The following is a 16,356-nucleotide window of genomic DNA, read 5'->3' as shown; positions in this document are numbered from 1 at the left end:
GAAGGCCTGGTCGCAGTCGCCCTGCGCGTGGAACTACAGCTTACATTTAACTATGTCACTTACGTTCTCAGTGTCTCCTCTATAGATATACATCTGCCCCAGCCCGTAGTGCGGCAGCACGAAGTTGGGCGGCGCGAACTGTGTCGCCTGGTAGTAGTACTGGAAGGCCTGGTCGCAGTCGCCCTGCGCGTGGTACTACAGCTTACATTTAACTATGTCACTTACGTTCTCAGTGTCTCCTCTATAGATATACATCTGCCCCAGCCCGTAGTGCGGCAGCACGAAGTTGGGCGGCGCGAACTGTGTCGCCTGGTAGTAGTACTGGAAGGCCTGGTCGCAGTCGCCCTGCGCGTGGAACGCTCGCGCCAGGTGGTGGCATGACTCTGCGCGCATGGCCTCATTCTCTGTATTGTGGAACGCGTGGAGCGCTAAGTGTTGTACTTTGCTGTAGTCCTGGTAGGAAAATAAAAACATTTGTATGGGCATTGTCGACCATAAAGTAGGGAAAAATTATCAGTTAAAACTGTTTATTTTTCTATAGAACATAAAATTACACTATATTAACTTAGTTGATCATCACTGAGTCACACTTTTGAGCATATTATGAGCAATTTCTACCCCAAATATGGAACTACTCTACTCTAAGGTGTCATTCTATGGAACTTGCTAACTATGTAAACAAAGGTCACTAGTAAATTGACAGTCAGAGACAATTTTAATATGGCGGTTTGTTTACATAGTTAGCGAGTTCCATAGAATGACACTTTACTACCCCAAATATTGAGCTTCCATATTCATAAAACTTTCCAAGTGACCAAAAATTTGTCCAGATGTAATTAATAATATGTGGAATGCCTCTAAAACTCTAAACACAATTATTGTAGAAAACTATTACAACAAATTTTAATTTTTACCAAGCAGAAACGTGTGCGAACGATGCTATTAAGCTTAGAATAAATTGAAGTGGAAAAATTACTGTCTTGGGTGAGACTTGAACTCACGGCCTCTGGATCGATACTCCGGCGCTCTGCGGTCTTGGTGGCTCAGATGGCAGAGCGCTGGAGTATCGATCCAGAGGCCGTGAGTTCAAGTCTCACCCAAGACAGTTATTTTTCCACTTATAAATTTATTTGAAGCTTAACTATTACATATAGTCAATCAAGTCAATGGAGCCTCACCTTTTTGAAAAAGAAGTGGTTCGCCAAATGGTTCAACACCATAGGGTTCTTGGGGTCTATGGCGTACGCCTTTGACAACATTATCACAGCCATCTTGTTTGACTCGTTCTCTTGCAGATTAAGCTTGAGGATGGACAGCCCGCATAGCGCACCCACACATTGTGGGTCCAACTGTAGAGCTCTTTCAAAAGCCATCCTGTCAATAAATTAGTCTATTTATCAATACATATTATAAAACAAATCCCCTACCGCGTCTGTCTGTCTGTTCGCGATAAACTCAAAAACTACTGTACGGATTTTCATGCGGTTTTCACCTATTAATAGAGTGATTCTAGAGGAAGGTTTTGGTGAATAATTTGTAAAGGTTTTGTGTAAATTCGTTGAACTACCCGTGCGAAGCTGGGGCGGGTCGCTAAATGACTATAAAACTCCTACAGACTCAAACTAAATAAATTCCATTTCGAGGATTTTCAATTGGAGCAGATTTTAAATATTATTAAAATGTTCATATAGTTCATAATTTATAAAGGCGCGGGACAGATAAATTTTATGAATGATGCAGTCACAAATACTCCCTTCCACTGCTCCGGGTTCAGTCATTTAGAAGCAGTTTTCGCTATGCTGCGTCTAAATGCTGGAACAATTTGCCGTCACCAGTAGTTAACAGTAAGTCCCTGGCGGTTTTCAAACTACGTTGCAAGGCTTATTTACTGGACCTCCAAAAGGAATTAACGTACACTTTTGGTTGAGTGACCTCTATAGATATTTAATTTTAATTAAGTTAGCACTTTTTTATCCACTGCGCATTGTTCGGTTTTGCTATCCTGTCCTATGTGTAATAGTGTAAATGTTTCTACTGTCCTTAGCTAGATAATAAATACGGCGGTGGCAGAATAACAGCGCCCGTCGCTGGAAGTCTTTAGGGCCGCTGTGCCCTGTAGTCTTTTGGCACAGACATTAGCTGAGCCACCTTCCCTTTCAATTAGTTTGTAAGCATTCTTGTGTACTTTTATTATGTACCTATATTCAAACTCTTTGAATAAACGTCTTTTATTATTATTATTATTTAAATATATTTTAATGTAATGGCAAAGAAGATTAAGAATCATAATATAAAATAAAACAACTTCTTACCTAGCTTTTTCTTGGTTATTTAACTTCATAAAGCAATGCCCCATCCCTAACCGCAATGCCGCAGGGCTATCGGGGTTAGTTCTCAGTGCCTTCTTATAGAATGCCAGCGCTCCTCTGTAATCTTTGCGGTTGAATGCTATGCAGGCTTTGCCAAGAAGAGAGGGAACATTGTTGGGAGACTGGTTAAGTACAAAGTTGAACTGAGCGTCAGCTTGTTCCATTTTGTCTCCTTCAAGCAGACAGAAGTAGGCTCGGCCAAGGAGATGGTTCTGAAATGTTTGAATGGATTAGTACAAGGAAGTTATGGAATTAGCAGAGATTTTCATATATCTAAGGTAGTTTTTGCAACAAAAATACAAATATCTCTAGGAAGTATTGTAATATTAAGGTATTTAATTTTACTTGAAGTTGTTGTTTTTATTTCTATAGTTTTTTAAGTACCATCAATAAATCAATAGATGTTGAAGCTACCTCATTAAATTGACTACATATTTTATATTCCACTTAATGGGTATTAACTACTAAATTTGAGGTATTTATTAATACTTATATACATAGAAAACATCCATAATTCAGGAACAAATATTTTAGTGATAAACACAGAAATGAATGCCTTTACCAGGATTCAAACTATGCCTCTTTCGGGGGCAGGGTCACTAACAAGTAGGCTAGGAGGAAGCCTTTATTGTATATGTCAACATAGTGTTTATGTGTGCAGTACTTACTTGATCATACATGATGATTTTATCTGCCATGGTATACAGCAAAGTGGCCTTTGTGAACAACTCCTTCTTCCTATCTTTAGTTTTCTCTTTATTGGCTTCTTGAACATAGTAAGCGGCGAGCATGTCGAGTGCTCGCATCTGGTCCCTCTCGACATCTCGGTACTCCATGTTGGCGTCCACACGGGACGCCTCCAGGATTTTGAGGAAGTCATCAATCTTCTTTTGTTTGTAATAGGCAAGCTGAACAGGGGAAAAACATTTTTTTAATGTTTTCAATCATTGATACTATTATAATTATTAACCTAATCTAATATAACATTCAGGAGAAATATGTACACAACAAAATTGAATAAGTACATATTCATGACCTAGATTACCTACAATAATATTGTAGATTAAATGCTATCCATAATCTTTATTTAAAAATATACGATTTAGAATTTTAGATCATGCTTAAATACCACGTACATATTTCACTGATGTAAATATACAATGTTTCTTGAACGTGCGATTATTTTTAGTGTACGTAGGGCAAAAAAAAACAGTTTGATTACATGACTTTTAGGTTAGGTTTACTTACCGCAACATTGATCCAAACACTCAGCTGCGAGCGCTCCTGCTGCAGAATACCGAGCACTTCATCTCCAGCCGGTAACTGTTCCGGATCTAATTCAATCACCTGAACGCAAAACACATGATTGAAAACATTTGCCCCGTAAAAATAAAGCTACGTTACACTGATCACTGATTTATAAAATTACCTCATCCGTTGTCATTAACGGAATTTCCAACATTTTGCATTTGTTTTCTTCCTGCTCGTCACAAGAATATCACAAACACGGCAACCGGTTACACATACATAACCAATAATAATGCAATTTACGAAGGCGACGCAACAACCATTTTTGTTTGGCGAATTGTGAATCGACTCGTAGCGACGAATGGCGGCTCGGCTGTGGCGAATTGTCACTTTACCAAGAAACGATGTTCGTTCCAAATGGTTCAAGCACTTTTGTGAAATCAATCGATGACTGAAATTTAGTCAATTATTTATATGGAAAGAAAATGATATCTCATTTATTTTTAAATTTTTAGTAAACTACACTCCGGTAATTAGTAGGTATATTTGGTGGGCATTTTGTATATAATTATACAAACTAAATATTTATAACATTATTTTTGAGCGTACCCTTAAAGGAATGTTCAAAAACAAAAGGTGTGCTTTATAAAGTGGTCTATTGCAGTTCTGCATATGAAATCAAATTTACCAGCTTTGGTACTGACATTGTACTGAAAAAAAAATAAAAAAAAACATACAACCGAATTGATAACCTCCTCCTTTTAGATTTGGAAGTCGGTTAAAAAGATATAGTAAAGAAATATTTTTCAGTTCAATGAATAAAAGCTTGAAGGCAAAGGTTTTGGGTCTGTCTAAAAACAGGCATTATCGTATTTGAACGTACACTTTCCAATGACATTGACAGCTTTCAACCGGACCAACGGGCGGCAGAAAAAAAATTGAAATAATAATTTGCTTTTATTCTACTTCTTATATTTTGTTTTAATAAGTACGAAAGAAAAGCTTACTCTTAATTTAGTGTGTTTAATGACTACCACTTTATTATAATCTAAGTTAGAAATGGTACACCGTGGATGGGTCCTTGTAATTTAAGAAGTATTATTTAAATAGTATTTCAAGCTACAAGTTTCTCATATTTTTATCTTATGTTTTCATTGTCCTTTTTAATTTTTAGTCAAAATGTGATAAAATGAACGCATTACCTCAAGGAAGCAGAATTACCTTCAAACAAGCGAAGCCAAATCCGCTTTTTCAGGGTTGGTTGGAAGAATTGCATAAAGAAGCAGTTGAGAATGAAAGTAATTTAGAGCCGGTCGTGAAGGAAGCCCTGACCGCTCTCTCCAAGTATCCCTTACCTCTGCAGAGTGGTACTGAATGTGCCATCCTTAAAGGTTTTGATAAAAAATTATGTGCATACTTAGATAAGCGTTTAGAAGTACATAATTATAACAAGAATTTGCTCACAAATAATTCATCGCCAAGGAGCTCTGACACAGAAACTTATGATCTAGATAGCCCTGTAAGAATTGACAGTGAACCGCTATCACCAGTCAATGTACCCTGTAATTCAAACTCGTACAGTTCCGGAAACACAAATTTGAGGCCAGAAAATCAAGAGAATGTTGCACAAAGCAGTGATGCTTCAGGCAGTAGCAAACCCAAAGCTAAAAAGAAACAGAGGGGTGTATACAAACCAGCATTCCGCTCTGGCAGTTATGCTATTCTTATTGGCCTCCTTGAACATTTAAAAGAGAATCCTGATAGTCCAGCTTTGAAAAAGGAAGATTTAATTGATATAGCACAGAAACACAGTGAAGAATCTTTTACTAGACCGAAGCCAGAGTCTTTCTACACGGCGTGGAGCAACATGACGAGATTAGTAACTAAAGGGCTCGTAAATAAAAGGAAGAATGGTAGGAAAATTGAGTATTTTTTAACAGATGAAGGAATTTCAAAGGCACAAGAGCTTTTAAAGGAATATGCGAACACACCCACAGCTAATGACATTATCTTTAATGGTGCCAGTCCACGAAGACTTCCAGCTGTAGAACTAGATATAGAAATGGATAGGCCAATTGTTAGAGAAGCTGTAACATCTCCAGTATTAGAAATAAAAAATCTGGATGCTGTGGAAATGCCTCCTGGATCCTTTGATGTCATTTTGTTGATTGATAAATGTGAAACAAGTGGGTAAGTATACTTTCAAAGTATTCAAAAAATGTGAAACTGCAGGATACTATTATAGGCCTATAAATTGAAGTTATTTTTTGACTAATTCAAGTTTAGAATAAATTTAAAAGTGGAAAAATTACTGTCTTGGGTGAGACTTGAACTCACGGCCTCTGGAGTTCAAGTCTCACCCAAGACGGTAATTTTTCCACTTTTAAATTTATTCTAAGCTTAATAGCACCGATCGCACACGTTTCTGTTTGTAAAAAAAAATTAAAAATAAAATTAAGTTTATATGTACCTATATTGTGTCTACTTACTTAGTATAATAATACAAATATCAGCTTCATGCTGCCAAACCTTCAACCAGTTGGTGGCTGACCATAGTAACTTCTTTTCCACTTTCCACTGGCTCCGTTAAATGACCTATAATTTTATGTTGTTTCAGATTGTCAAACAAAAATGATCCAACCGTTACACAGTTCAAGAAATACCCAGACTTAAAACACGAGTACAGAAGTTTAAAAGTCGGAGACTTCACATGGGTGGCTCAGAACAAAGCCAACAAGGACCAAGAACTTGTTCTTCCATACGTTGTAGAGAGAAAGCGAATGGATGATCTTGGATCTAGCATCAAGGATGGCAGGTTCCACGAGCAGAAATTTAGATTAAGGAAGTCGGGATTAAAAAATGTTATTTATCTAGTTGAGAATTACGGTTCTAATAAACATGTAGGTCTGCCAATCCAGTCGTTGATGCAAGCCTTGCAGAACACGAGAGTGCAGGATAATTTTAAAGTGCACGAGACAGACTCATTGAAGAACTCCGCAAGGTTTTTAGCAATGATGACTAAAAGACTGACAATAGAGTATAAGGTTAGTTTTTATTCCTTGCCCTTAAAACAAAATCTATAGGTACAGTCAGCAGCAGAAGTTGCTAAGCGGGCTAGGTGTTCAAAATTACCTTGACACGCACTTATTCTCTTAACAATAAAATCGCGTCATGATTATTTTGAACTTTATTACTTAGCTAATAATAATAAAAATACTTGGCGATTTTTTCTAACCTTTTGACCTCCAAAGACCTCAACTGACGCGCGCGGATACAGCCCAATATCAACCTTCGTGCATTCCGACAAGGTTTACAATAACGCGGCGCACACAACAGGAGTTCAAAGGGTGCAGAGAATAAATTAATTTCTTTCCAATCAAATATTGACTACCCTCATTTTTTTAACAAAAAGAAAAACCATGTGGATTGTTACCTAGGCCTAAACAGCTTTTAAAAAGTAACATCCCCTGGTTAAAACTGTTTATACGACAACGGTTTCACTCACTTGAATCTTTAGTCGCTATTGGCGACATGTTTCTGGCCCTTCGGTTCGGGGGTCCTTCCTCAGGCTCGAGTGCTCGCGGCGAGCACACATGTCGCCAAGAGCAACTAAAAATTCAAGTTAGTGAAACCATTCTCGTCTAAACAGTTTAACCTTTTCAACGCTTTTCGTCCCATGCTAAAATGTGGCTTATACGCCAAATGGTTGCAATATGAAGAGCGAAAATAAACCTTATCTGTCAGCAGGAAAATTGCTTTGATAGCGTCCGTCATAGCCTTTTTAGTGGCTGTTGGCGTCATGGGCACGACAGCACTCGACCACTTTAGTGGCTCTTGGCGTTGAAAAGGTTAAAATATTTCGCCAGGTGACAAGCAAAACTCACTAAGTACCACCACAAGTTCATAGCCATAGTGAACCATATTAGTACGAAAAGAAGGTTGATTTTTGTTTAATTATTTTTTACTAATTACTGAGTTTTGCTTGTCACCTGACGATTTGTCTCACGAAAGTTTAATATCGATCCCCTGGTTTGTTTCTAAATGTAGTCTTAATGTTTCAGGACAAACATTTAAAAGGATACAACACAGAACCACAAGGTGACGAGCTAATGACATTCTCATTTCTCAACCAGGCGTCTAAAAAAACGAAGCCTCTAACTGTCACAGAGACTTTCATAAAACTGCTACTTCAACTCAAAGGCGCGTCTGTTGAAAAAGCTCTGGCAATCACCGAGGTTTACAAAACCCCACACTCCCTTATAGAGGCATATGAAAACTGTAGTCAGAAAGAGGGAGAATTTTTACTTGCCAATTTGAAGTATGGCGATTTGAATAGGAATGTGGGGCCGACAGTCAGCAAATCTGTCTACCATTTGTTTTCTAATATAAATCTTGCTTGACAACGTGTTTGTTTTATTTCTATTTAAAGTAATGGGAACAGGTGCAGAGAATATTCGAAAATACACCTACGGGCTCAGCACGGTTCCATTTTTATCGACTATCACTATGCCCGTCACTTTCGCACTTACATACTTGTTAGAACGTGACAGGCATGGTGATAAACGATAAAAATGCTACCGTGCTACTAGGGCTGGGCTGTAACTGCGAAAATCAGACTTCCTCAATTGCGGGCATTTTTCTGTCATGCCCGCAATTTGCGAATTTCGGTTTACGCGATAGGCCCCCTGTATGTATAATAACCGTATTGGGCAACTGATTCAATTGTATACTTCACTACATAGTATAAAACAGTCGCTTCCCGCTGTCTGTCTGTATGTATGCTTAAATCTTTAAAACTACGCAAACCTTCCTCTTGAATCACTATTCAAGAGGAAGGTTTATGTATAATTTGTTAACCCGTGCGAAGCCGGGGCGGGTCGCTAGTATCAAATAAAACAATAATATTTGGTATATAAATTTATTCATATAACTATTGACTGTGACATTTAGCTGATAGCAGTAGTTCAGATGACAGGAAACTTTTCTAGTGGTTGTAAAGCTTCAGAATATACATAAATAGTTCAGATCAATTAAGAGCACTTGAGGATGGAATCTTTCCAGTTCACAATATCAGCGTGCAAAATTACAAAATCAAAATATACAGAATTGGTTTGACACTACAAAGAAGAGATTCATTCGTTATTTGAGTTTACGTTATCGTCATACAAATGCATAGAAGTAAATGCGCGTAATAAAATGAATAACAATACACAAGAATCTCTGTACCACAGAACATATTAAAGAGGTTAGAATGGCTATCGCGCGCAGTTAGTATCGGAACCGGTGTCGCCGCTCGTTCCTCTCCACATGTACTAACACTCGCGCAACGGTAGTAAAAACTTGTGTGCGTGGTGAATGGATACGCCTCCTTTAGACAGATTTGATGGCTTCTTAATCTGAAGGTTATTGTGGCGCAAAAGGCATGTTTACTTCGTTTTTCGGTCAGCGCGGGCGAGTAGCATGCGAGCGTTTGCTCAAAACCGGCGGCGACACGTACCCTGCTCGCATCGCCATTCTAACTTGTTCTGTGCTCTGTACATATGTTGACGTCACGTCATCCTTGAGATGTCTTTGATATAACTACAAGAATATTCGAGTGGATCGTTTTACCCAGAGCGTTGTTAATAACTCAAGTAATACTTTATACTAAAATGACTCTAGGAGTCTATCATTGGTTCATTCGCTGGGTCTTACGCTTATAAAATGATTAATTTCGTAAGAGATTCATCTTTCATGTGCCAAACCAAAATCGCTAATATTTTAGACCCTTATTTTCATCATCACATTGCGTTTCCTTATACTTACACTTAACAATAATAATATCTCTATTAAAAACTAAAACTGTTTGAAGTTTGAATGCAAGAAAATAAGAAAATGCAGACCGTAGAAAGTGCTATGGTTTGTTGAGAGGCCATGGTACCAGACTTAGTTTAGAAAAGGTGGACACTTATAAACATCGACTGTTATAACATTTTTAACATCAGATAAAATTTACAAAATATGTTGATTGCATCCTTATACAATTATACATACATTGAATCAAAATTTAAAAAATGTATTACTTAGAAATACCAAAGTTAAAAAACAAAGAAAGCTTCTTCAATAATAACGCAAAATTAAAAAAAGACCCGCAAGATAAATGCCAAATACACTTATAACTATCATTTAAACATAAAATCAGTGGCTTGTATCAGATTCACAAATTTTGACTATCTTGCTAGCACTAACACTTAATGACCAGCCACCAATGAATTCGATAAACACAATTATCACCCTGTATCCTGAACATGTGCTTAGGGCACCCACTCAGTGTCAAACAAATGAAAATACTTCTAAGTGTGAAATAAAACAAAGTTAGGTGCACTTACGTACCTAGATAATTGAAGTGAAGTTAGACAGTAAGCTTAGAGAGTATGATAGTTTCTTTCAGTTTGGGCCTTGTAGTACTTGAACCCCATGAAACCGATGGCGAGAAGGCCCAGCGTGAGGATAATGCCACCCACGAAGCTCGCGCCGTCAAATCTGGAATTAAAAAAATATTGTTAACCCTCAAGACCATAGGGACAACATACTTGCCATTGCCAGCATACTTAAAACAATAAAAACCGGCCAAGTGCGAGTCGGACTCGCGCACGGAGGGTTCCGCACCATCAACAAAAAATGGAGCAAAACAAGCAAAAAAACGGCCACCCATCCAAGTACTGACCCCGTCCGACGTTGCTTAACTTCGGTCAAAAATCACGTTTGTTATATGGGAGCCCCACTTTATTTTATTCTGTTTTTAGTATTTGTTGTTATAGCGGCAACAGAAATACATCATCTGTGAAAATTTCAACTGTCTAGCTATCACGGTTCGTGAGATACAGCCTGGTGACAGACGGACGGACGGACGGACGGACAGCGGAGTCTTAGTAATAGGGTCCCGTTTTTACCCTTTGGGTACGGAACCCTAAAAACGCATCTCTTCAATAAGATTTACGTTTCCAAATCGAATGACTAGAAAATAATTTCAAATGGTTTAAGGGTTAAATGGTATGGGTTTGTGTTAAAGTTGGAAGTGCTTGGTTGGGATTTCGCAACCAAAAGGTTGCAATCCAATGGTCAGTAAATTGTGTCGATAACATAGATTATTATCTATATTAAACATAGATATTGATTTTTTTTTTTTGCGTTCGTGGTGGGGGAATTACAACGGTCAACGCCGAGTGTAGGAATTTTTTTAACTTTCATGGGACGGTATTCATATTATTCATACAATTTGGCATCTGTCGGATGAATATTGACCTGATGATGAGCCATACCTGCCTGGACAACTTACAGACACATAACAAGCAGTGTTAGTAGTGAGTTTACGTTAATTCCATAAGTAACAGCGTCCGTTGCTGGAAGTCTAGGGCCGCTGTGCCCCGTAGTCTTTTGGCACAGACATTAGGTGAGCCACCTTCCCTTTCAATTAGTTTGTAAGCATTATTGTGTACTTTTATTATGTAGCTATGTTCAAACTCTTTGAATAAACGTCTTTTATTATTATTATTTTATTTATTTATTTGTCTTCTCTAAGTTAGGTAATTTTATAATACGGATATAAAAATAAAATACAAAAACAATACAAAATACTTATAAACATATTATAAAAAACCTAACCTAGGGTGCCGCCAGCAGCGGGGCAAGGCCCAAGCTGCCGGTGGTCAGGGCTGCAGAGAGAGGAACCGGCGGACTATCCGCGCCGTGTCCAAGATCACCGCCTTCTGCATCTGACCCTTGATACAACCACCTAGCGCTTGTCCTTCTCGGCTTTCACGAGATTCTCATCATGGGGGATGGTGATGTCAACGAGCACGGCCCATTATTTTATTATAAAGTAATACTGAAAAAACTTGCCACGCCTATAGAAATCACCCTGTATAAATGATACATACCCTCTAGCCTGCAAAGCGTGTGGCTTCTCCGTGGTGACGGCGGCCTTCTCCGTCGTGGTCGGGGCCTTCTGCGTCGTCGGCACCGTCACCGGGGTATCAGGCTTGGCGGTAGTCGCGTTCCTCTTATCGTCGTTGCTGGCGGTCGTCGGAACGACGGGCGTCGATGTTACTGTAGCGTTCTTGGTGTCGTTGGTCGCGGTGGTGGGGCTGGTTGGGACGGTAGCGGGTGTGGGTGTGCTTGGTGCTGTGGTTGGCGCGTCGGCCGGGGCCGCTTCGTGCGCCGGGGCGGCGGGGGCGCCCGGGGCGGCGGGGGCGCCCGGGGCGGCGGGGGCGTGCGTGGGGGCTGCAAGAGTGGGAGCCGCAGCTTCTGCTGTAATCAAAGATAGTATAGAATTAGAGGAGCGGAAAGATAGTAATTGGCTAAAGAGGGTCTTCGTTGCTAGGCTAAGGCCGAGCGATTGCGCACTTGGGCAGCAGACCGGATGATTTTCATAGGATTATTTTACTGTTAGGAATAACATTCTGAGAATTATGTCAGAACGAAACTAAGTTACTCTGCAGTTCTTAATGCAAACTGAAAAATTGGAGAAATTGTCTCGGCACTATAAGCTTAATAAGCCTGTATCGCGATATTCGCCGGATACTATTACGTAGTGCACTGATCGACTAGCACGTTGCCTACTTATTGTTTCACGGATAAGCAAGCATTTTTTTTACTAGTATGGATTTCCGTAAAGTAACGCCTGGTTCTATTAATTGAGGGTTATTATTAACACTGCTAATGTTGCAGTGTTAATAACCCTCTCCGTAGTCGGTTAATAATAGGAAACAAAAATGATGAATGCTCATATTACTGATTGCCGTCCGTCCATATTAGAGGCTATCGCGTTACCTATACCTACCCATAAATACATTCAATGTTTTCTATTAACAGCAAAATTCTTTATGCCCTTGTTTAGACCTTATGTATTTCCAATAATAAGTACATATTTACATGATACATATTTAATAGAATTTCGCAACAAAACTGTGGTGTGTCCACAGGTCCACATTAAATTACCTACTACTTCACGGAAATCATTTACCGCACATGTGTTAAAATTAATTATCGCTATTGATTTTGAACTAATTATAGTTATTGAAAAAATTAAACTAATTTAATAAGTGAGTAGATTAATTAGGTAGGTAACAAAAAACAAAAATTCTAAAAAAACAAGACGTTATTATAAGGCCCGGCGCCCACTATTGGCATGGCACGGCAAGGTATCCTTCGGCATATTGCCGAGGCGTCCTCAGTCATGCCTAGGCATCCCTCAGGCGTTCTCAGGCATACCGAGTGTGCCTCGGCATGTCGGGTCAGGTGGTTACCCCATAAGACACGGGTAAAAATAAGACAAATATTTTAACACTCAAAAACTTATTCTATTTCATTGCTATTCAAAAAAGAAGTGTAAGTACACACAAGGCTTCTTATATTAGTTAATTACCTAATAAATCTAAACGGGTTTTGCAGCAGCGCTAAAATGAGCAAAAACACGTGAAATACACCAATTGTACTGTACTAGGAAATAGGAATATGCAGCTTGGATGAGCTTATAATTATAATATTGTTTTTTTCAATATTGACCGTCTATAGCAGTGGTTCCTAACCTTTTTAGTCCGGTTACCCCTATGACTGATTTTACCCCTCCTCCCAATGGCAGGGCCGGATTAAGCGTGTCGGGGCCCCTAGGCAGTGCAATGCTCGGGGCCCCCTTATAGTCAATTCTGCATACATAATGTTCAGTATAGGGAAGTAAGTTTTCGGTTTTAATTTCAACCTTCAGGTGTCGGTTGAGCCGATCCGAACAAGCTGAGCGATGTGTTTTTCGCTAGGTAGTTAAATATTTTGCGAGGCTGAACAGCGATTGTCCGACCGTAAGACCATACGCTGAGGCCACATGATTAAAATGAAACTACTAATAATGATTTTCGATGTATTCATTGACCAGTTAAGCTACCATGTAGGTACAGGGCCAACCAGCAAAAAACGCGAGCGTAGCGAGCGCGAATTTTTTTGGAAAAAAATTGTGAGAGCGTGTTAGAAAGGCCGGACCGGCCCTAAAAATTTAAAGTTCCCCAGGAGGCGAGCTTTCATGCGAGGTCAAAACCGTGCTTCAGGACAAGCTCAGCTGGAGCACAGACGCCAACGAATGTCCATTGTATTAAAAAGCGAGACCGCAGGCCGAGCTTGGCGCAGCGAGACCAAAGGCTATTCTAAGCTGAAGAAGAGGAGATTTGGAAGACAAACCAAAAATTGAGGTAGCCTCACTTTTGGCTGAAGGTCGAGCTCAGCAATCTCCACATTACTTAACAAGCCCAAAGCGTACTTATAACCAGCGAGGTGAGCTTTCATGCGATCCAAAAGGCCAAGCTTCTGAAATCAATGTTGATATTTGTTAAAAAGCGGACGCCGAGGATCGAGCTGTAAGAAAGCTGCGTGCAGCGCTCTGACACGAACCAATCGTCAAATGTTACCCAACAATAATATGTGTCATATGTACAAGAGTTACTCGGAGGGCCGAAGTTCCATTGATGATGTTTTAGGCCCTTAGGAGCCTGAAATTCGTGCTCGACATTACAGACTTTAAAAGCTATAAAATAACATAATTTACATAATCATCTAATGATTGTGTGTCTGAGAAACTGATATTGGACATTAGGTACCATACATTTTTTTTTGACCATATGAAACAAATATTTTTATTTTGCGCGCGTGGGGCCCCCTAGCCGAGGCGGGGCCCATAGGCAGTTGCCTACTCTGCCTTAGGGTTAATCCGGCCCTGCCCAATGGTAATAAAAAATAAAACGTGTACGTTTGTTGTATTGTTATATTAGGTTAGCTTATTACCCCCGTAAAATACCAGTTTTACCCCCACGGGGGTAATTACCCCCAGGTTAGGAACCATTGGTCTATAGGATCAGGACTATAACCGCGAAAATCAAAGTTCGCAAATTGCGGGCATTTTTCTCTGTCACTCTAATACGCCTTCATTGGAGTAAAAGAGAAAAATCCCCGCAATTAGCTAAAAACGGTTTTCGCGGCAGCCCCTCAGCAGGAAAGATCGTACTTCTATAAATAAAATACGTCTTTAAAACAAATGGAGTTTGTTTAAAGTTTGATCATATTTTTGGCACCTCTGACCTCTCAAGAACAATGTTGTCGTTTGTATATTATATTATAATGGGCTTTGTTCATTTATACTGTAAATAGAGCGATAACTTAGTATGAATAAGCGAATGATATTAATATGTTAAGATGAATGAATATACAGAGAGCTGCGAATGGAATTCATGCAAAAAGTGGGTAGGATGTTTTTTTGCTGTGTACTATAAATAGCTAGGCCAAAAACTAAAAAAATAAAAAACCGGGTTGCACTCCGGGAGCGCCGACAGAAGTGAAAACTCAATGACTAGTCCAAAATGTCTGCAGCACTATGTATAATTGACCCATCCTCCTTTCTATTGAAAAACTATAGTTCCGAAATTGCTGGCCAGTGAGCTTAAATTTGTAGCGTTAATTGTTTAAAATTCGAATAGAAATTGTAAAGTTACGTTGCAGACCTCGCATCTAAATATATTTGGTCATGATATTTTGAGTTTTATTCACCAGTACTAGAGTTCACTTTTATTAGCGATTTCATCAAGATGTAGCTTTATTGAATTATATTTGAGTGATATAAAGTTAGAATGTAATGTAACTGTGAGATCCTCGTATTTCAGCCCGTACAAGATTAGAACCTTTTTCATGTGATGTCATTGAGTTTTTCTTTATTAATTTAAATGCCATCTAAATGAGTGGCCATGTAAACCTTACGGTCACGTGATCGCCTTACGCTGTCTCGAGTTTATCATTTTTTCCCCACCTCAAAAAGTGCCCAGCGCCGCTAAAGAAGTTTTCACTTCAAAAAGTTAAATGATATGCTAAAAATTTCGTTTTGTTTTACTAAGCCGTTTTAGTCATAAATGTCATAATGTAGCATCATCGAAAGACTTCCAACACAAAGTTTACTAAAGATTAGTCGAGTGTTAAGTAGGTAATTATACAAAAAAATGTATTCCGGCCAGTGTTTCAAGTTCCGGCGTTTCCATCGTCGAAAACCTGTCACCGTGAGGTTGCGCAACGCATCGCAGTCAAAATAACGATCTTGGTTTAAAGCTGTTTAGTATATACTGCTTCTGGTTAAAGGTGCAATTGTGAGTGTGACGTCAAGCAAGCGTTTATAATTAGCTGCCTTTTTTTCTCAACTCTCGGATATTACTGTACTTATCTAAAAAACTTATCTACGTAAAATCGTGTTTAAAGATCACGGCATCATCATATCAGCCCCAAGGACCGGAAAACCCCTCTTTACGCTTAATCCTATCCATTCGGTAACCCAATCAATTCGGTTACCTTATCATTCGGTAACCCTATCATACTGTTACCTAATTGTAACGGTAAGCTTATTGAAACGGTAACCTTAACCGTTAACCGAGTTAATCTCAAAACCCCATCGCGTTAGGGTTTTTGTTAGGGGTTTTTAACCGGTTTTTATTCAGTTATGGTAACCTTTATTATCGGTTGCTTATTGGTTTGCTACATTCGTATTTAGTGATGTGCCGTCAGTCAAATACTAAGAAAAATTGTTAATAATAAATTAACTACATATTTTATAATAGTTTATTTTGTTATTTTTGTCAATTTTCTTAATTTTGCTTATTTTAATGTTTTTGTTTATTTTACTTATTTTGTTTATTTTGTTATTTTGTTTATTTTACTTATTTCATTTATTTTATTT

General features: G+C 38.8%; 3 protein-coding genes and 1 non-coding gene across 4 annotated transcripts in view; 2 read left to right on the top strand and 2 right to left on the bottom strand.

Moving 5' to 3' along the window:
• LOC134651853 (RNA polymerase-associated protein CTR9 homolog) overlaps positions 1 to 3,978 on the bottom strand; it is a 30,326-nt gene extending 26,348 nt beyond the window's left edge. Inside the window, exons 1-6 of the mRNA XM_063506973.1 lie at positions 3,799 to 3,978; positions 3,618 to 3,716; positions 3,038 to 3,277; positions 2,313 to 2,581; positions 1,179 to 1,374; positions 226 to 453 (exon numbers count right to left, since the gene is read on the bottom strand). Coding sequence (XP_063363043.1) covers positions 226 to 453; positions 1,179 to 1,374; positions 2,313 to 2,581; positions 3,038 to 3,277; positions 3,618 to 3,716; positions 3,799 to 3,831 — 1,065 coding nt within the window. The 5' untranslated portion in view covers positions 3,832 to 3,978. The remainder of the gene's footprint in view (positions 1 to 225; positions 454 to 1,178; positions 1,375 to 2,312; positions 2,582 to 3,037; positions 3,278 to 3,617; positions 3,717 to 3,798) is intronic.
• Trnad-auc (transfer RNA aspartic acid (anticodon AUC)) lies at positions 1,033 to 1,105 on the top strand. The gene has a single exon. It is a non-coding gene; the product is annotated as a tRNA-Asp (tRNA).
• An 813-nt stretch (positions 3,979 to 4,791) lies between the features above and the next one.
• LOC134651851 (crossover junction endonuclease MUS81) lies at positions 4,792 to 8,020 on the top strand. Its single transcript, XM_063506972.1, has 3 exons — positions 4,792 to 5,807; positions 6,235 to 6,661; positions 7,679 to 8,020. The coding sequence occupies exons 1-3, from the start codon at positions 4,807 to 4,809 to the stop codon at positions 8,015 to 8,017; spliced, it is 1,767 nt and encodes a 588-aa protein (XP_063363042.1). The 5' UTR covers positions 4,792 to 4,806; the 3' UTR covers positions 8,018 to 8,020.
• Positions 8,021 to 9,838: 1,818 nt separating this feature from the next.
• The window catches only part of LOC134651698 (uncharacterized), a 409,485-nt gene continuing 402,967 nt past the window's right edge, over positions 9,839 to 16,356 (bottom strand). The window contains exons 2-3 of the mRNA XM_063506799.1: positions 11,537 to 11,762; positions 9,839 to 10,139 (exon numbers count right to left, since the gene is read on the bottom strand). Of these exons, the coding sequence (XP_063362869.1) occupies positions 10,022 to 10,139; positions 11,537 to 11,762 (344 nt within the window). The 3' untranslated portion in view covers positions 9,839 to 10,021. The remainder of the gene's footprint in view (positions 10,140 to 11,536; positions 11,763 to 16,356) is intronic.

This window comes from Cydia amplana, chromosome 10, assembly GCF_948474715.1.
Source record: "Cydia amplana chromosome 10, ilCydAmpl1.1, whole genome shotgun sequence".
In the NCBI taxonomy this organism is placed as follows: domain Eukaryota; kingdom Metazoa; phylum Arthropoda; class Insecta; order Lepidoptera; family Tortricidae; genus Cydia; species Cydia amplana.
The sequence above is the reverse complement of the archived record's forward strand: the minus strand, read 5'-3'. Positions and strand labels throughout refer to the sequence as shown.